The sequence below is a fragment of the Styela clava genome, chromosome 12, assembly GCF_964204865.1.
Source record: "Styela clava chromosome 12, kaStyClav1.hap1.2, whole genome shotgun sequence".
NCBI classification, from domain to species: Eukaryota; Metazoa; Chordata; class Ascidiacea; order Stolidobranchia; family Styelidae; genus Styela; species Styela clava.
The window spans coordinates 5,688,307-5,709,790 of record NC_135261.1 but is presented as its reverse complement, the minus strand read 5'-3'; the positions used below and the strand labels follow the sequence as shown (position 1 = coordinate 5,709,790).

Sequence of the window (21,484 nt, the reverse complement as noted above, 5' to 3'; positions counted from 1 at the left end):
TGACATCACGTATTGAAAATCTTCCAAAACTAAAATAACTTTAATGCTCAACAACTTTGTTTACTTCGCGTGCATTGACTCTGGTTTATTCAACGTCATTCACCATTTTTGGAAAGTATTTGCCTAATATGGTCAGCACATTCCATTTATGGGTGTGCGAGACAAATTTGGAAATATTCATCCGCAGAGAAGATATTTTAAAATTTTAAGCACAATTTTTTTTTCCATTTTGGAAATTGTTTTTAAACAATTTTTTACTGGTATGTATTTGCTCTGATTATTTAACTTTTAATATTAATAAAATATGCCCAGTTGTTGTGTAGAAATTTCAGTCGCGGAACACTACTATCTTTGGAGTGTAATGCGTCTTAACAGCTGTATTCCAAATACGGAACGTTATTATTTCTCACCATATAAGCAACAGCCGCGAAATTTGAGGGTGATTTCAAATTTTGCACTCGAGTAGAGCACGTTTTTTGGGGTAAAATGAATCAACCTACGGATTTATCAGTGGGGGAAAATGGGGGACAAGGTAGAAACTTAAAAAGGACTCATGAAGAGGCAGGACTCTCGCATACAGCGGAATTTAGGGCCAGTTTATTGGGGCAAGCATATTCTGACGACGATTTAGACTCGTGCGATGGATCTCTTGGTAGGCCGTCGACTCCAGGACCAAAACCTGGTAAAAAGACAAGGGGAAGGGTAAAAATTAACATGGAATTTATTGACAACAAACTCCGAAGATACACAACATTCAGTAAGAGGAAATCGGGGATAATGAAAAAGGTAAGGTTCTCCATTTTCTTACGTTTCTGCAAGCGATTTCAGGATTTATGACACTGCATTTCCTGATTTTAGAATTTCTGCATTTTTGCTGTTCCAATAGTTTTGTAAAAATATGTTTAGATTATATTTCAATGAGAAAAGTATGCAATATATTTGTAGTTCAGTAGGATTTAGGATAGGATAGGATTTACATATTTATCCCGGGGGAGAGGAAAGCCGATAAGACGGCTTATCCATATGGCGAACCACGGCCTCTCGTCCGGTTACCATTCCAAGTCGGGTATGGGATTAGTTTTACTGTATTGTTTGTTTTCGGAAGCATGGACTTGGTGGTGGAGGAAGCCGTAACCGACCAGCGGTTACGTGAACCACCCAACGACGGCGAGGAGTCCAGCAATCCTCTCGCACATAACCATCCCTGCATGGGATTCGAACCTGCGAGCCCACGCAGAGTAATTAGAGGTGCGATGGCGAGCGTATGCCTAACGCTTAGCTCGTTGAGCCACACCGCCGCGCCGTAATTAGTCTATCGCGTCAGCAATCTCTGTTATAGATTTTTATATGCTTTATTGAGTATTTTATGACCATAATCTGTTGTGCAGATCAGCAAATTATGTGGGCGAAATAGGATCAGATTTTTGTATTTATCTTGGGGGAACGAAAAGCTGGTAAGACGGCTTAATCATAAAGCGGAGCATGAAACACAGCAATGCCAGTATCTGAGTATCATTTAACGGTATAAAGTTGGAATAATGCAAAAATTATCTCCTATCTAAGTCTTTGATATTGGTGCAATTGTATTTTTTAAACTTGCTATTTAGTCTCTGACTCTATATGATCTTGAATCAGTTGAATAGTAGCCTATTTCTGAAGTTTTTTCAAGTAAATTTTGATTTTGAATACTTACAGACTTAACATAAACAGTTGTAAAAAAAAGGGTAAAAAATTTGATGAAATATAGATGTCTGCCACCCATGTCTGCTCATATTATGTACAAAAAAGAATATTTGCCCAATTAGGTTAAATTTTTATTTGATTAAGTTGACCACCCCTTTCGCAAACAATGATATTTATTTTCATCTGAACATTTAACACTTTCATAACAATATAAAAATTATTTCCCATTTTGTACCTAGCATGATATGTTCAAATAGGGTATTTCTTATAAGACATTATTATTCGTTAGGGGATGTCTGATCATATTGAACAGTCACAATGGCTTTTCTTGCAGAATCGAAGGTGGAATTGTCTTATATGAACGGGCTTGATCTTCATAGATTATCTCAGTGGTTCCTAACCTTTGCTACAGGCCCTTATTCGTGAATTTTCAGTCTCTCCATTTCTCCCTCAAATGCACTAAAACTCTTGATTCTGGTATTTGATTTCAATCTTTAGTTAGTGGTATGTGCAACTCACACTCTGGTTTTTGTACAGTTTGAATGGTTTATAATGTGTTGATAAATATAGACTACAAAATGATTAAATAATAATTAATATTAGTAAAACTACACCAAATACAAAGTAATATTTTATCAGAAATGCCTCCCCGGATGGAAAAGAGGAAACACTAAATTAGCCTTTTTTTAACAAAAATCTTCCCTTCTATTGACGGTCCTGATATCAACCATTTCTCCATGATTTCAATAATACAACACAACCCTTAGATATAGGTGGACATTAAATTGTCATTTCAATAATAATAGAGCAAAGCTTTCCCTTTGCATAGTAAATTTGCTCCTTTATTTATATTGCATTGTAATGTATTTTGCTGTGTATCGTCATTCTACAACCGATACATGTAAGAATCAATCAAATATGACATCATCATGTTTACGTAGAATTTTGTCTCATGGTCGGTCATGTTATGAAATGATCATGTCACAGTGGCCACTATTGAGATTTTAAACAGTCGACTTTCAAGTTATTGAAAGAACTTCATTCTTTTTATAATAACAAGACTAATGTAATTGATCTCTCACAAAACTTAATTAGCAATTGATTGTTCAAGTTACTGTGAGTTCAACTTCCAACTTCAAATTATTTTTTAAGTGTAGTATTTTGTAAGTGTACATAATGGAGATTATATGCTAAATTGCTGTCGTTGTGAGAAAGTCGCTTTTCCCAGCAAGTAATGGACCTGTTCATTTTACATTTTCAGTATTTAGAGATTTTCTTAAATTTCCTATTGTGGGTCAAAATATTCCGCTCAAAATTTGGCTGCTATGTTTCACTTCATGGTAACACTTTATTTGACCTTTGGTCTTTGCCTCGATATTTGAGCATTGCTTCGTTGTTTGATTTAAGCATAATTTGATCAAAGCTTCAATAAGTCAATATTAAAATTTGTATTTTGACCAAATTGTGATAAATATAATATTATATTCCCTTAAAAGGAAATTCCAAGCCAGATATTTTTATCTCACAAAGTTCATGCAAAACACATTATCACAGGATCTACAACTTCCTTTCATGCACTTTGTTGCTATGGAACATTACACATTGGTTGACTCGTCAAATCATTTACGTCACTGTTTCTTGTCAATGACGAATGACATGACTATTTTTTACTTTGGAATAGTTTGAAGCTAAATTAGGATATGATGTAATATGATGCATTGCCTCTCGATCTCGTTTGTAAATTTTAATTGTGTATGGCCTATAGTCAGGGCTGCCATCGATATGAACCCAAAAATAAGGACATCAGGTAAACATAATAATAGAATAACAAAGAACGAAATGTAATAAACAAAATGTAGTCATGCCAGAGGGACCCGTGTCTAATCATACTTTGCATAATACATATACAATAAACATGATATATATTACATAAAGTCGTATTTTGATTCAAGTTACACAAACTGATTTTGGCCGGTACGGTAGTGTTTTGTCATTGTGTCAATTAATTTGCTGTAATTATTACGAAATGAATGCGCGTAGCAATCAAGGTTGTAAAATATCATTTCTAGTAAAGCAATCATTCGAATTGACCAATCTAAGTGCCTGGTATTAGAACCTCTACCCATAATAATAACGTTTCTCAGAAATTAGGACGAAAATGACAAAGACCTTCAAAATAAAAACAAATCTTAGATATAGGGACGTTACGGCAGCTCTGTCTATGGTGAATACTCTATTTCAGCACGTTGAAATATATTTGATTCTGGAATATATTGTTCTAGAGCAATGCCTTTCAAGCTTATCAGGACCCTTTTGAGGGTTCATCTGAAGATTGTGGACTTGTTTTAATATAAATTTATGCATTTTTATGTGCGAATTTGTAAGTTTCGTTTATATGCTTTAGTTTGAAAGGACTAGGAATCTTTTCGGTTCAGCATTGCCTTCCCAATTTGTTACACACTGGGTTAGGTAGTGAGTATGAGATTTGGCGCTTCAGAAGTGTTGTGTATCAATACCAATATGGAGGTACCTAATTTTGGACGCCTACTTTACATCAATTTGTGTAAAAGGGCGGAATTTGATTAACACAGACAGTCCTCAAACTCATGATAAAACTTAAAGGAGGAAATTGAAATAAAATTATGGTCTAACCCTAACCTGGTACACACCCTACGGGAGTACCCATTCCATCAACCTGCGATGAGATCATTCAATATATTTGTCATTCACAGGCTCATGAACTTGCAACACTGACAGGAACTCAAGTCATGCTTCTTGTAGCGAGTGAAACTGGTCATGTCTATACTTTCGCGACAAGAAAACTTCAGCCAATACTTTCAAGTGAAGCAGGTAATAAAAAAAACATAAAAATATAAATTTCATATTTATCCTTGTGAGACGAAAACCAATAAGACGGTTATACAAATGGCGAACCATGGTATCATCTGGTTACCAGTCCATGTCGAAGAAGAAATAGGTAATCATTCGATCGTTTCAAATGCATGGACTTGATGATGGAGGAAGCCGTAATAAATTTAACAGTTACATAAACCAAACTGTGATGACGAATGAGCCCAACAAGCCTCACACACGAATATATCACTAACAAGATTGAACTTGGCGCGATTGCTAGATTGTTCCTAACGCTTAGCACAATGCGCCAATTGTGTAACAACAAATTGCTGCTTTGTGGTACTTAGGGTGATTTTTAAATCTATATTTGAATATTAAAATGACAATTATTTTTTCATCCATCATTTAGTTTTATGAGAATATAATACTTTTTCCATGAACATGAGTCAGGGCACGTATTATATATTCTGTAATGTACTGTGGTTCAAGAAAAGCCAGGAGTTCACCAGTTCGATAAATTTACTAAATTATTTACATCCAAGTTCGAAGTAGTGAGGATGGCTCAAAAGTTCAGCTGTGAATGTGACTATTTTGATCTTTATATATAAAAAAAAAAGTAACCCTTGTTGGCTTTATAATATACAGGGTGTCCATAAAGTCTTTAAAATTGCGGAGGGAACAACAAACATGGTTAAGATATATTGAGAACTGACATCATAACAAAATTGAAATTATAAAGGGACTTCATGGACATCCTGTCTTATATTTTTTAATTTATGGTTCTTAAAAGTGACTCCATGAATACAATTTCTCGATTTTTAGGCAAACAACTAATTCAGACTTGTTTGAACTCACCTGATCCTCCTGAATCCACAGTAAATCAAAATAATTTTGATGAGCAGAGAATGAGTGCACAAGGTTTTGAAGAACCTGACCTATCCTACGCTCCTCCTGAGGAAACTAAGGTGAAGTATAATATCATGTTAGAAAAGCTTTTTCATTTTTTCAGTAGGCAAATGAAAATCTCTGAAAAACTCAAATTTTGATAGCCAAAATTTCTATGTATCTCGACATGCTTACTTTGTATTTCAAAGAGTTATAATTCATAGTGAGGAAGGAATAAAGAGATTAAAAATCCATAAATGTTCTGAGTATCTGTCAGAAATCATTTAATAAAGTGTGAAATTTATGACTTCAAAGATATGAAAAATAAGTAAAACTTTTTAGTGTTTAGAATGATACTCTCGTTTACAGAGAACTGATAAACTTAGGGCGAATAGCACATCACAATATAATATAAATTAATATAAAATATAATATATAAAAAAAGCAAATTTTTTTGCAAATTCACTATGCAAAAAATTTAATTGTAATAATTTTTAAATACAACACTCAACTTAATATTTTAACATTAGTCATTTTGTCTTGAAACCCTCTAAAGCGGGGGTGGGCAATGCTTTTGTACCCGAGGCCAAAAATTTTGTCCAGCTTGTCTGACGGGCCGTCTAAATGGGATTTATGAACAGAATTTTATTTACAGTGTTGCAAATGCGAAAAACAATAAGCCAAAACTGAATTTTATCGCAATCTAAACAATTTCATTAAGCTATTTTTTAGCTAAAACATTAAAATTTGGTTTTAGTTTGGTTGTGGCAGCATCAGGCGGGCCAGATTGAATAACCCAACGGGCCGGATTTGGCCCACGGCAATAGTTTGCCCATTGTCGGCTCTAAAGTGACGATTACCGTATTTATTATTTGTGACAAATATATAAGAGCATTCATTTACCTATCACTTTTACTCAACAGGAAGGACTATTACAAAAAACCTACCATAATATGTTAACAACAATCACAGGCGCAGGATCATCAACATCTCACGACCATCAACAACAAACTATATCCACAGTAACTTCATCCCCGGCCACACATAGTCAGGAACGGGTAAATGAGGTTTGTACATATTTTATCATGGATGTTCCCTGAGTATCCATTTCTCATTTATTTCCCTAACAATTACTAATCAGCAATGAGTTAACAATGATGTAACAATTGTAATCTATGCCGACGCTCAGACAGATGGTTGTAAACATTGCCTCTTTTTGGTAATTTTGTGTGTTATTTGTCAGTTTTTAGTTGTGTTTCCAAAAATAGTTGTAAATCAAATAAATTAATTGTCATTATGTCTTCGGAGGACCTTCAGTGAAGTTGCAATAATCAAAAATTGATACCACAAACATTGCGATGAACTAGCATAAAATTAGCTATCAGTGCCTAGCATATGGTTTGTTTTGAATAAGAATGATAGTTTCGAACATGTGAGCAAGTTTGTGTGCGCCAACTCCAAAACACTCTCAAAATTAGCAATGAAAATTTTGAAGGAATAAAGTATAGGGGGAATATTTCAGGGGTCATAGTTCGGGGGAATCGTCTATTGGACACATGGATGGCCAAAACCGAATATTTTACAATTACGAATACATTCTGAAAAAATATTTTCGAATATGAAATATCCAATACATTCTAAATCGGGCCCAAATATGTGAAAGATTACATAAATCACTATACTATGTCTTTCATGTTGACCACATCTACACAAACATAGAGGTCATTTCTCTGGTTGTTTTTTACCAGTTGAGATATGTTACGTTTTGATCTACTTGTCTGATAGCTCGAAGTCCCCAATTTTAAAATAAAAATGTTCTAGATTATTCCTAAATTCCAGAAATTCACTATATCTGGTATATTGAATTTTGAATGTATTCGATTCGTTTTGGACATCCCTGATTGGAAGCGAGTACAGTACTGTATTATTGTTTTGCTAAATAGTTGCTTGTGTGGGAGAATTTTTCAATGTTTCATAGGCTTCGCTATTATTGGGAAAGATCTCTTCTCTCTGGCAAATTGTCGACCCAATTTATAACACCCTACATGTGATGGTAGGCATGGGCCTTTATTCATGTCATATTTTTGTTCCATGATAAAGTAATATTTCAAATTTCCAGGCAATGAACCTGATAGCAATGAACAATGCAAATCAAAATTCTGTATCAAGAGGCCAAGTTGCTACTTTACATTTACCTGGTGCTGCTTATACTATCATGTCAGGTATGGCTTTGAATTATTTTGCAAACTCTAAACTAAAATGTAGAAATTGGGTTTTAAAAATATGTACAATTTTAAATGTAAAATGACCTGGCTTTACTGAGAATGTACAATAAATTGTTGTCAAAGGTGTTGGATTAGATACTGCTTGTGATCTGTCATTATTAAATATCTTACAGGTTTTTCTCTTTAGATTTAATATGGAAATCCAATTTTTTTAAAGTCTATTCTTAATTTTTTCAGGTGCAACACAGCCAGAAACTAGAACAATACAATTATCATCGGGAGACTCGCATACATCAAGGTAAAGTCAATATCTACGACCTGGATTACTTTTTTATGAATATTTCCCTTAAAGCAAGGTTACATAGACTCACTCAAAAACTAAAACAAATAATCTCTCAGCGAATCCATGAACAATTACTAAAAAACAATATGCTACTGACATCATATAGAATTAGGTACTCCCGTAGTATATGCACCAGGTTAGGATTAGGCCATAATTTTATTCTGATTTTCCTTATTTTAGTTCTGTTACAAGTTCGGGGACTGTCTGCAATGGCCAAGTGAATATACCCACTGCCCATAGGTCCTAGTCCTTTTATACAAATTGATGTAAAGTACCGGTAGGTGAACGAATTTAGTCTTCTGGAGGGCCGAGAATTATACTGTCGGATTGTGTTTTAGTAAATATCAATAGACTGAGAATTATTAGCAGTTGGGTCACAAATGAAGCACACCTCTGATGCATGTCCAAGTATGGCTGAAGAATTAAATCTGAATATCTTTTCACAAAATAGCTAATTCTTTTCCTAATCCACTGACTGAATTGGGCCATGAATAATGTACACCATTGATGCATGGCCATGTATGCCTAGAGAATTAAATATGTGTTATTGTTTCTTTGTGTTGCACAGACCGTGAATTTAAAAAAATACATTCTTTTGTATATTATACTCGTAGTCTGGAATGTATAATATATGCCTATTGGAGCATATAAGAACATGATTAGAAATAGAATTATAACATTACTCTTTCACTTTTGTAAGGTTGGGCATAGAATGCGAATAAAATAGCATTCTACAAAAGCAAAGACAATTTTTGTGTCATCAGAGTTTATGTAGTTTAAACTTTTAGACTGTTTCACTTTCGTTTGTTTTGAGATAATTTAATCAAAACATAGAAAATATATTGCATTAATAAATGTGTTCACTCAGAACAAGGCCATACTTAGACATACAGTCACCTTTACATTACAAGCTGTACTGGTTTTTGAAGGAAATATTTTACCGGTTATTGGAATTCTTTGATGGAATGTCAAAAATTGAATTTATATTCATTCATTCATCAGAATTCATTATATTCATACTCACAAAGTAAACTTATTTGAGAACAACCAATTTTTTTCTTGAATCTGACTTCCAAAGATCCTATTTTAACGATTTACCTAAAGTCTTGATTCCTACATCTATCCAAACTCTGATCGAATTATAGAATCTCATTGCCTACAGGCCACCGCCCTTCAAAGTTTTTGCCTAAAGAACAGGACATGTTTATGTTTCAATGCATTTGCAATTTATTTCCTTCATTCATATTAATTAAAAGTAATTAAATGAAAACTGTTATTGCTCCCATACATGGTGCAAGCAATAATTTTTGTATTATACATAATACATCATATTTAATGGCTGAACTTTGTCTTATTCAGATCAACTGTCTCAAGTACTCCAGGTTTACTAACTCAACCAGCATTGTTAACACAACCTGCAAATATAGGTGAGTGATTTATGAGATAAGGATAAAATATCATTTTAGGCGCTCCCGTAGTATGTGCAACAAGGTTGCGGAATCTGAACATAGTATGTGTACCAGTTTAGGGTTAGGCTATAATTTTATTCCAATTTTCCTTATTTTAGTTCTATTGCGAGTTCGGGGACTAGCCAAGCGACTCCCGTTGTATTTGTACCTGAAATTATGACATAACCCTAACCTGATACACATACTACGTTCCGGTGTCCGCCATCTTGTTGCACATACTACAGGAGTACCCATTTTATTCTGGGAGTGGGGATAGCCAATAAATCATATGGCGAACCACGACCCCTCGTCCAGTTATCAGTTTATATTAGGTATAACCAGTTAATATTTTGTAAAAGCTAGTTTATTTCAGTTTGGCATCGCCTGCCCAATATTTTATACCTTGAGTTAACTTGCAATGCTACCCTGTCTGGTATAATATTCACATTCCACTGTTTCCATGGATAAATATTAAGGTGATTGAGATAACCTTTTCCAGAAGGCTTGTTCTGATTAAAACGCCACATCCTTGAATTGAAATGATTCCTGTCCTTATAACTGCTCAAATCTATCAAAACTGTATCCATGAGAAAAACGTTCCAACTTACCCAATATTTGTCACCATAAAGGACAGCCCTGTCTTTACGGCCCACCTGCCGTGGTTACGGCAGCAAAATTTTACCTGTCATTGGTTTTCAATTTGCTGCCGCGGTAACAGCAGCTCGTCATTGGTTTGTGGCAGCTTAACAAACATACCAGTGGCGTCTTAAATGAAGCCATGTTAAACACTAGGTTTCCATTCATTGCACTCACTTGACTTTTTTCTATCAAATACATTATTTATTCAGTTTATATTCTTAGTTTTTTTTATAATAACCCTTTTTTATATATTTCACAGTTCATGAAAGATTAAATGAAGGCCAAATAACATTATTGAGTCCATATAACACCATACAACGACAAGTTCCAAGTATGTATTCCTTTTTTACTAGTACTTTAATGTAGATCAGTGGTTCACGAAAGGTGGGGCGCAGACAATTTTTTGAGGGGGTATATTTTTAGATATTTACATTCTTTTGTTGTTTAAATTTCTTTATGATGTACCCGTATTTTCAACATGTTTTTTGAATAAAACATACATTTGCTTTACTGTCTGTTATTTGTAGCCTATTGTTAGCTAGTTTTTTTTTTGAGGTTGAGCGTGAAATTCTAAAAAGGGGGGCACAGCTTAAAAACTTGTTGTAGCCTTGTAGGGTGTTTAAAATTACACAACAATATTCGTTCTCCTGTCGACCTGTAGTATGTTGCCAATTCAAATCTTTTTACTCATTCCACTCTGGCCACACTGCAAGCGTCAGTCTTTGTATATTTGTTTTCTCATTTATTCACTTGTTCCGTATTTTGCTTTGGATTCATTCTAAATATTCTTTAGATTTTAGTTGGATAAATTTCTATATTTAAGATAATCTATTTCATTTCTTTTTTCACAGCAATGCAAATGCCATCAATGTCACAAGTTCTTTGGGCTCCAGCAGCTGCACTTCATACACAACAAGTAAGTTTTATTACTGTTACTGTTTTGGCTCGGCGGTGTGGCTCAACGGGCTAAGCGTTAGGAATACGCTCGCCACCGCACCTCTAATTAGTCTGCATGGGGTTCGCAGGTTCGAATCCCATGCGGGATGGTTATGTGCGAGAGGATTGCTGGACTCCTCGCCGCCGTAGGGTGGTTCACATAACCGCTGGTCGGTTACGGCTTCCTCCACCAACAAGTCCATGCTTCCGAAAAACAAAATAACTAACTCATCCCATACCGGGCATGGAATGGTAACCGGACGAGAGGCCGTGGTTCGCCATATGGATAAGCCGTCTTATCGGCTTTCCTCTCCCCCGGGATAAAAATGTAAATCCTATCCTATCCTAAAATATTATGATTTGCATAATCATGCGATATTTTTTTTTCTTGTAATTTTTATTTTCGTTTTAGTATCTTTTTGGGGAATTGATTTTTGGGGCCTCTCAACCTGGCTTAAAACTCAATTTATTTTCTCCCTACTGTAATTGTGATGCCTGCTCTAGATTGTTCTCTACTGGTAGAAACTCTCCCTAAGGATCGGTAGATCTTGATGTCTCGCCCTCCCCCTTCCGTATATATTTTCATGATTAATATTGTTTGCTTATACTCAACTCACTGTATTATGTACTTGTATCGGAAATAAATCTTTATCTATAGGTTTTTGTGCAGAAATGTTCAAAAAATTATTTCATGTGTTCAGATTGTAATGCGTGCGCCACCAGATGATGGGAAAAAAGATGACTCCAAAGGGTGATGATGCTGTCGTCAAAGTGATGATGTCACATTGATGAAAAGAAACATCTTGATCCCAAGATGTGGTAGAACATCGCCATGGCATGATTGGGTGATGAACATGGACATGAAATCTAATAATGTGATGGTTTTATGGATTTAGTTTAGTGGCTTTTTAATATAATCTCTAGTGAGGGAAATTGATTGAATAATTCGTCAAAACCATACTCCCTGAAAATAATAGCAATAGTACGAAACCAAAAATATTTGATTCAAGAGTATTTTTATGCACACTAATCTTAGGATAGGATAGGATTTACATATTTATCTTGGGGGAGAGGAAAGCCGATAAGACGGCTTATCCATATGGCGAACCACGGCCTCTCGTCCGGTTACCATTCCAAGTCGGGTATGGGATTAGTTTTACTGTATTGTTTGTTTCGGAAGCATGGACTTGGTGGTGGAGGAAGCCGTAACCGACCAGCGGTTACGTGAACCACCCAACGACAGCGAGGAGTCCAGCAATCCTCTTGCACATAACCATCCCTGCATGGGATTCGAACCTGCGAAACCCACGCAGAGTAATTAGAGGTGCGGTGGCGAGCGTATTCCTAACGCTTAGCCCGTTGAGCCACATCTTGACTTGCATCGTAGAGTCGTCTTTTTCTTGCCACAGCATTATTGCGTCATACGGATCCACTTCCACAAAGGCATAGAGCAAGGAAAGGTAGTTAGTCTTGTTTAACCCCAACTGATAGTTACGAAACCAAAATATGTCAAGTTTCAATTAGATATTAGAACCTTAAGTGTCACTGTTCGATAGCCAGCTTTGTTATTCTCACGGCTCCTCCTTTACCAGTACAACTGTTTTCCAATTTTTCTCGTAGTTTGTCAATCATTGATTTTTACTGGTTGGAGAAAAATATTTGTACTTAGAAATCATAGAATTGAATTGGATCAAAAAACGTTCTTTTGAGCTGTGGCAAATCAGTGAGCACCCCCAAACCTCTGTGTCTTAAACTTATCACTCCACGACTTCTTGAGTATGTTGAAGAAGCAAATTCTTAATCACATTACCATTTTTATCATTTGAAAATTTGCTCGTTTTATTTTCCATTCATTCAATATTGCACATTACCTCATATTCCATTTTCTAAAATATATCAAATGTAGTAGTTTGATATTTTTCTACAAATGCTGTAGCTGGAGTCTTTTCAAACCCGACAAAATCGAACGCAGAGTTGTATTCCAATCTTCTCTGAGTATCATTGAGAGTCTGTAATGCTGACTTAGAATTTCGACTCTAACATGGGGGAACTTAAAAATAAGACTTCGATTTTGGTACTCCTGTAGTGTGTGTACCAGGTTGGGCCATAATTTTATTCCTATTTACCTTATTTCAGTTCTATTATGAGTTCGGGGACTGTCTGTGTTAGCCAAGTGAATATACCCCCTGCCCATAAGTTTCAGTCCCTTTATATAACTTGATGTAAAATAGGTGAACAAAATTAGTTACCTCCATATTGGTACACATACTTCTGGACTTCGATGAAAGATTGCCAAACTAAAACTTACCAGCCATATTCAATACAGTACTTTGTCGCATGCTTTTAACTTCTTTTTTTCCATGTGAATATATAATTCTTATCCCTCGTTCATCATGCACTGATGGGAATCATTTTCAATGAAATTGGTTCTAGTTCATTTATGAATTTTTTTATTCGTTCATTTTCTACTTTTACGCATTCTGTATGACGTCATAGTGACGTCTTTATTATGTCACATTTCTGATGAATTTTATTCCTTTTTTTATTTATAACTTATTTCTCAATATAATACAATAATTAAACTAGTGGGTTGAATCTTTGTTTTTCTAGTATTCGTGACATAGGAATTGCACGTCGACTCAATCTTAGAAGCTTTAGCATTCACGCGGGGATAATTATGTGCGATGTGATTGCTGGACTCGCCGCCGCCGTAGGGTCGTTCACGTACGAAGCCAGTGGTCGGTTAGAGCTTCTTCCATCAAGTCCGTGCATCGGAAACAAATAACGTGCTAACTAATTTCATACCCGACATGGACTGGTAACCGGACGATGGGCCGTTGTTCGCCATATTATTAAGCCATCTTATCGATTTTCCTCTCCCCGGGATAAATATGTAAATCCCATCCTAACTCGCTTTATTTAATTGTCAGTTGAGAATGTATAGTTTACTCTGTGCTTGATGTTTTGACTTCTATTATCGCCATTAAAAGCATGAAATTTTGCTTCCGGAAAATTCAAGATTCGATTCCGTAAGACTGAGTGACGGACCGCAAGGTCAAGTGTACCATTATTCACAGCTCTGACAGAAACAGGCAAATGGCAGGACTCCCACCAAATCAATCGTCATTAATTGGTCATCACAATATAAAATCGAAGTATGCCAAATATAAAGCAAACAAGAAAAACTAACTTTAATTGTGTGACAGCAAGAGCAGCGACAGACCTCGAAAGGTGTTCAAGTAGCCCCAACTACAACGCTAATTCAGATTAATGAATATCTTTAATAAATATATGTTTTTTTTGGTGACCGTACATTTGAACCCATGCGTATATCCACGGGTTCAATCTATATGCGGGTGCTAAAACCCATGGGTTAGGGTTAGTATGGGTTTAACTATCCGTGAAACAAAAAAAATTCCATAGGTGCAATAGCATACAGGTGCAATTGTCATGGGTTCAAATGTACGTGGGTTCAAATGTAATGGAACCGTTTTTTTTCAGTCAAGCGGCTTTTTAATTTTAAATATATAAATTGAAATAGGTTGGATTAGTGTTTTTAAGCGTTACACTGGACGTCTTCTAAAGACCACCACTACAACTCAATCAAAAACACCTTCCTACATTGTCAATACACCGTGGAACAACAATCTAAATCAGGGGGAGGCAAGGTTTTCGAACATGGGGGCAAGAAATTTTGCCTACCTTGACTGACGGCCATGTAAGTATGACGTAAAAGTTACAATTTATGAACAATATTCACAGTGTTACGAAAGCAACAGTGGAAAACAATATCCCTTGTGCCATGTTAAATTTAACCATAATCTCAACAAATTCCTTGAGTTATTTTTAGCTAAAACATCAAAATTTGGTTTCGGTTTGGTTGTGGCAGCATCGGGCGGGCCATATTGAATTACCGAACGGGCCGGATTTGGCCCGCGGGTCGTACTTTGTCCATGTATAATCTAGATTCTAGAACGAATGATTTCACGTAAACCCGTGACCCTCTCATCTAGGTTGCCAACGGTCCTTGTCCTTTTTAGCATTTAGAAACGATGCTAACTGTCCTTCATTCTTTCCAAAGTTGTTTGTCCGGTAGTTATAGTACTGTGTTTGATATTGTTTCGTTTTCAAATCGCCTCCGTTTATGTATTTGCAAGCTTTTAATTATTCTTTTTAATTTCGCTTTGGTTCGGCTCAAATAACCAAAGAAATAACAATTTTATTAACATTGTTTGGGTCAATGTTTAATAAACCTTAAATGAAAAACACATGAAGATTGTTTTAATATATCTTTTTAGCTTCTATATAATTTTTGTTTCATTGTTTTATATTGTTCTTTCCTGCAAGTTACAAAATAGATGATTACGGTAATTCATGACCTTTATCGAAACTTTTTATAGTTGGCAACCCTACAGTCTCATCTAAAAATAATTCGTCCTTTTCGAACATACACATACTTATGATACGGCTTGAACTTTAACAGGCGTTATCTGTAATTTTTTCCCGGCATTGACAATCTTTCGCCAATTGAAAATATGCTACCCGAGTCTTCATTTAGTCCACCCTCTTCTATATGTTATATAGTTGGGTTAGAACCGCCTTGTGGGTTGTTAGGTCGGTCGGCGGCGTACTTTTTAGCTTTTCACATATAAAATATCGACCACTGGTTTATTCGAAAGTATTTTATTACAAAAATGAACCTGATCCCCAAATCGTTAATTTTCTTTAATAAAACGACGTTTATGAAATATAAAAAAGGAGAAATATCATTGAAGAAATGAGTGGGGAACAATATTTAACCGGGGATAGTGAAGGCGTTGACTTTCGTTTGAAAATACTCTTCACAGAGAATGACTTCAAAACTCTTAAAATTAGCAACTGACTCCGTGAATATGGTGTCAAACGGGCGTTGCTGGCAAGATTCATATTCTTATGTATGTCTCGAGGGTCGCTCTTTTTAAAACAATCATGTCAAAAACAGTCAAATTTTAAATATAACATTATAATTATGTTGTCAATGTAGCTAGTAAGCTATAAAGAAATAACCTTCAAAAAAATTACTGAATAAAATATTAAATAAGTTCAAAGGTCATTGAAATAACAGTGTGAAAAGTGGGGCAATTAAAGAAATTAAAATAAAAGACGGTCTGGTAGTGATGCTTCCACTCTCGTCACCGTCACCATTGTCTTGTTCTTGTCGAAGATGGCTGCTTCTCCCTAATTTAGCGCTCTCGTCTCTGCTGACAACATGCTTTTCGCCTTTGCTTGTCTGCTGCATGCTGATGAAGGTGCTAGTTTTTACAGCCGCACTTGTTTCTAGTGCTGTACTTGTAGTAGGATCTTCAGTTAACATTCGCTCTGTTTTTTCGAACTCGTAGTCTGGTGGAACGTTGCAATTATCTATATATAAGCATAACGTTAGAGGTATATTATAACAATATCTTATCTCCGGGGAAAGAGTGAAAACGATAAGACGGCCTCATAAAAATACGGCGAATCAATGCAGCATATTGTTCACTTATTAGTCTAGGCCGAAAAGAAAAAATAATCGTTCCAAACACTTTACTTGGATAGCGTAGGAACGCGAGAATATAACTTAATCTATATTGAAAACAAACGTTCGCGAATAGGTAGGTATCAACAATGATTAATGCAAAATGAAGACTCCCTGTTGGCAAAATACCAACTGGAAATCTGCAATATTGTTCAACAATTGAGAAAATTGTGTTTTGCGTTGCTGTATCAATCATCGCTGAAAAGAATAATATTTATATATATCTAACCTTCATCACAGACTTCAGTGCAGACTTTTCCCATGTTGTCGTCTTTACAATATTCTTGATTTTTCCAGCCACATCGTCTTTCTTCCACTGGAATCAAATCTGGGTAAAATGCAATGAGAGCATTAGAAACTCAAGTTAATTTCAATAATGTGCTTTAATTGAAATGGAAAACTAGGATTTATACCACTCTCATCTTTGATGATCAGGCAAAATCAAATTTTTGATCTATTTTTGTAAATTTCTGATTGTATTTTTTCCAATATTCTGAGATGCTTAGTCGTATAACTATAAAGCAATTTCTAAACGATTTCTCTACAGATGAGGCGATTGATAAAACTGTAAACCAACTAATAACGCATTGCTGCATGTATTGGATATTTATAGTCCATATTGGTTTACTTTGTGGAAACACGCCCCTTTGACACCCCTTTAAATCCACCAATAGCAAAATGTAAAAAACTTACGAGTGAAACATTTCGGGACAGCACAATACGAAAAATCAGAATCATACGTTGTATAACACCAAGGTCTGAAATCACCATCTGGGTTTCTGCAATGGTTATGACTTCCAAGTCCTGGAATTCCGTGGCTTGCAGCGCTGTAAGAAGAAAATCATAAATTTAGTTACATATTCGAGAAATCGAATCTATAAGTGTCGTCTTTTAGAATGACTACCGTGTTAAAAAATTTATACTAGTTTTCCTATTGGACATTGCGTAGTTACATATTCCAGGAATCGAATGAAAAACAAACTGAACGTGTTCTGTGTCTTTTTTTAGAATGATTCCCCTGTTGACAAATTAAATGTAAGTATTTTTTTGGACATGGAGTAGACTTCTAATTCTTTTCGCAGAATCGTTGTTGTTGCTCTTGGTCTCGTTGTTGTTGTTAAAAATATACCCAAAATTAAGTTTTCGGACTTTCGTGTTTTTCAAATTTCCTATTCTTTTTACGGGACCCTGAATATAGCTGTTTTAGTTTAACCCGAGAGAACACCTTTTAGGAAGATATAGACCCGCAACAGTCGCGCTTTTCCGCCAATCTTTTCAGCTACGGCCTTGCCATAATGATACCGTTGTGCGACTTTCGTGTCGGTATATTTGAACATCACTTTTTTGTGTTACGAAAATTAAAATATTCTACTTACTATGTGAAATTTTCGCTTGCATCCCAGGGAAGGCAATCCTGCCCATAGATTGTTGTACTCCACGTCCCTCTGTATGAAGTCCCATTGTCTTGTTCGTGATAGCAGTCTAATTCTCCTAAATCAGGATCTGCGGTTGCTGTTTATAAAGGATTGAAGTTTTTATACTCGGTACAGGGAAATGTTTGAATGTAAGGCATATAGAATTGGATATCGAAGTTAACAACCTTCGCAGATGCTTTATTTTTAAACATTGTTCCCCGTTGCAAATAGTCAATGTTCGCGGCTATCCTGTCCATTCTGGGCGAAGACATAAATATTTATACATTTTTCAATTTTGCTCCCATTTTATTGTGCCCGTTGGCTTGAATGGCTAGGAGAGGCGATTTGATTGATTGATAGAAGTATCGAAGGTAGCTGCTGGACTACTCATAGGTTTTATGTACAGTCAGCTGTTAACAGCGCATATGTGTACAAAATGCCCGCGAAATTCCAAGCAATCCCAAGGTGTCCCTCCTTATCTGGGTATCATGTTATGTACTATATCTTAACATTGAGAATGCTACTCACGCACCACGTGGGGCAATATGTAAAATATGTAAATCCTATCCTACTGGATAAAAAAATAAACTCGATTTAACTTTATAAAAATACAATTAACAAAAATCTTATTTTTTTTAAATGGAACTTACGTGTGTACGTTATTGTTGAGCAAACGCTGTATTCAGGTGGACATTCCCTCAGAGGACAATGCACATCCGTTTCGCTCCCGTAGATGTTACATTCATGGCAAGTAATGCATCGACCTGGATTTGTAAATAGATAAATAAATATGAAGTCAAATTGATTTGAGACTGCCTGGGAGACATAACACTTATTTTGGGAGGTATTTTCTTTACGAAATGATTAATAAGACTTGTGTAACCTTGAAACGGAAATGATGTGTAGGCCACGTTTGCGTGTATCCGACATTGTCCCGTAACTAATCAGTAATCGGTACGTCGTGGTTCGCTATATGAATAAGCCGTCTTGTCGGCTTTTCTCTGCCCGGGATAAATATATTAACAAATCTTTTTTTAGTGATTCATTCGTATCTAGGATATTCAGCTTTTCGAGTTTGTCAAGATTAATATTATATTTTGCCCTTTTGTAACAAAAATTACTCACCTGCACCAAATATCATGCACGCAACAGTGATTGAAAATAAAACATGCATGATGTCTTCCGTAGTTTGATCGGTGCAAAATGTAAATAAATATAATAAATTTAACAATTTTTCTGTAAAACGCAGAATGAAAAGTAAATATATAAAAATACATATCGCCAAAAATTGATAAAACATTGCTGTACTTTTCCTGCCTACCAATTGACTTTATTAAATAATAAACTTTGAATCTTTTGCTAGTTTATAGCTTTGTTTTAATTGGACGTACATTGAAAAAAAAATGAGTAGTTATATAAACCTTTATGATCTCAGACCCAATTATTCCTTTACGTTTTGTTCAATAACTAATCAGAATTGGGCGCTTCTCGGGTGTAGTGAGCGTATCTACCTTGAATAAGATTGTGAACTCTCTACCATTCAAGCTATAATTTCTCGCCTCAATATTACAAATTCCCCGCGTTCCTAGCAGAATTCTACCAGTAAATAAAACCAAGTCTTTGTATCAAATCTTCTTCACAATAAGCATCTTTTTCTCCGCGATTTTACGTAATGCGGTGAAATAGAATTGTAGATAAAAACCAAAAGAATATGGGAGTATTTTTCGCATGCTTGTAACTGACTAGACGAATTTTTGCATTCATCAGCCTAAAATCATTGTTATATTCCATTGTGTTACAACAATATACGGGATATCATCTATGATGAATGTAAGTGTGACCTACAATTTTAAGTCAATTTTACTTTTTTCTTAGCAGCAATGTCAAAGCTGGAAAGGTTGATTTCCTATCTAGATAAGGTAGCTCACCGCGAATGCCTTTCCTGTTAATACCAATGTCAAAAGATAGACCCACATCACACCTTAAAATGAAAAAATGGCGTTCCAGAAGTATGGTTTCTGATATGGAGGTAACTAATTTTGTTCGCCTAATTTACATCAAGTTGTGTAAAGGGACTGAAATCAGTGGACAGGGGGTATATTCGCTTGGCTAACACATAGGCAGTCCCCGAACTCGTAATAGAACTGAAATAAGAACATTGGGAATAGAATTATGGCCTAACCCTAACCTGGTACACATACTACTGGAGTACCCAAAAAGCTAATTAAAAACATCAAGTTTGCAGCCAAGGACGGTGGGAAAACTGCTTTTTCGTGTAACTTATTATAAATATTATTCGCATTTTTATATCGCAGTTCAACCTAACTTCAGTTTATGAACAATTATACATACAGAGAAATAGTCTGCTTAAGAAACTCATAAATTTTTTATTCAAGATGCGTTATCGACTGCTACTGTATGTGAACATAATATACTTAAAGCTATAGATATGGGTGGATGTACATCCTTTTTGCTGCGCAAAATAATTTATGCTTTTTTTATTATGTTAGAGAAAAATTTGATATAAAACCATATATTCCATTACCATTTCCGTATAGTCGTGTAGTGTTTTCTGAAAACGTAAAAACTAAAACAATCTATGCCAAAATCAACGTTATTTTCTCAGCTATTGAAATTCATTCAGTATTCATTCAACTTCACGCCCTTTATTTAAATTTAATCTAAAATCATCAAAAATTGCTTCGAACTTTCCAGCACCTGTAAAGCAAATAACCAATCTTCAGAAAAAACACTTTTTATATATACGACAAGTAACACGAAGATAGCTGTTTCGATTTATTCTTGTCACAAACTGCAACACGATAATTGTAATTTATATTCCCTGACATGAGATATTGGTTTTACGTCATCAAAATTATATTCTCGACTTCTTCCAGTTGACCAACGATATTTTGAACTGAAACTGGCAGGCCGTTCAAACTTGGACTATTTTATCTATTTTTTTACATTCATTTGACAAATAATGTTATTGCAAAAGTCGGTGTCAAAAGGTCACGTCGAAAAACGTCCCATATTTTATAAATTCTTTATGAATTGATTCTTTATTGAATATGATTCAATAAAATATGGATTTTTTTTTTGCCTCATTCTGGATTTTTTTGGGTACCTCAAATTCTTTATTTAGGATAGGGATGTATTCTAATGCATGGTGGATAGGCGCGGTAGAAAGACATACGTATTATGAGTATTGGTAAAGAAGATTAGGCGTACAACGCATTCCCCATATAAAGATTACCCATAAAAAGTTACTTGCATTATATATTCTTTCTATTTATTTTTGCGTCTCCCTTCACATTGAAATGTATTTTTTATCTTTCTTAATTATGTTTGTCCATTGTGTACTTTCGGCATGTGATGAAATAAACTACTGACATTATTTCCTGTTTTTTTTCTCTGTCACCGATGTTTTAAAATATACGCATTACTCTTTGTGGCTTTCAATTTTAAAATTTTAGTCTAGTCCAGTACAATAAACACTTTAA

At 35.2% G+C, this 21,484-nt stretch overlaps 3 protein-coding genes across 4 annotated transcripts in view; 2 read left to right on the top strand and 1 right to left on the bottom strand.

Moving 5' to 3' along the window:
• Window positions 1-21,484, top strand: part of LOC120329543 (protein THEM6-like) — a 145,371-nt gene that overhangs the window by 64,610 nt on the left and 59,277 nt on the right. The window lies entirely within an intron of this gene.
• On the top strand, window positions 371-13,607 carry LOC120330194 (serum response factor-like). Of its 2 annotated transcripts, none has more exons than XM_039397055.2 (10): window positions 371-786; window positions 4,416-4,533; window positions 5,359-5,501; window positions 6,345-6,479; window positions 7,541-7,643; window positions 7,884-7,944; window positions 9,349-9,416; window positions 10,336-10,407; window positions 10,928-10,992; window positions 11,714-13,607. In XM_039397055.2, the coding sequence occupies exons 1-10, from the start codon at window positions 487-489 to the stop codon at window positions 11,765-11,767; spliced, it is 1,119 nt and encodes a 372-aa protein (XP_039252989.2). In that variant the 5' UTR covers window positions 371-486; the 3' UTR covers window positions 11,768-13,607. The 2 variants fall into 2 exon arrangements, with proteins under 2 accessions (XP_039252989.2, XP_039252988.2); XM_039397054.2 differs by having other exon boundaries at window positions 376-786; window positions 6,345-6,488.
• Window positions 15,680-19,237, bottom strand: LOC120329791 (uncharacterized). The gene is made up of 6 exons (XM_039396573.2): window positions 19,107-19,237; window positions 18,632-18,745; window positions 17,943-18,078; window positions 17,260-17,393; window positions 16,796-16,894; window positions 15,680-16,412 (listed from the first exon to the last, which is right to left on the bottom strand). The coding sequence occupies exons 1-6, from the start codon at window positions 19,153-19,155 to the stop codon at window positions 16,102-16,104; spliced, it is 843 nt and encodes a 280-aa protein (XP_039252507.2). The 5' UTR covers window positions 19,156-19,237; the 3' UTR covers window positions 15,680-16,101.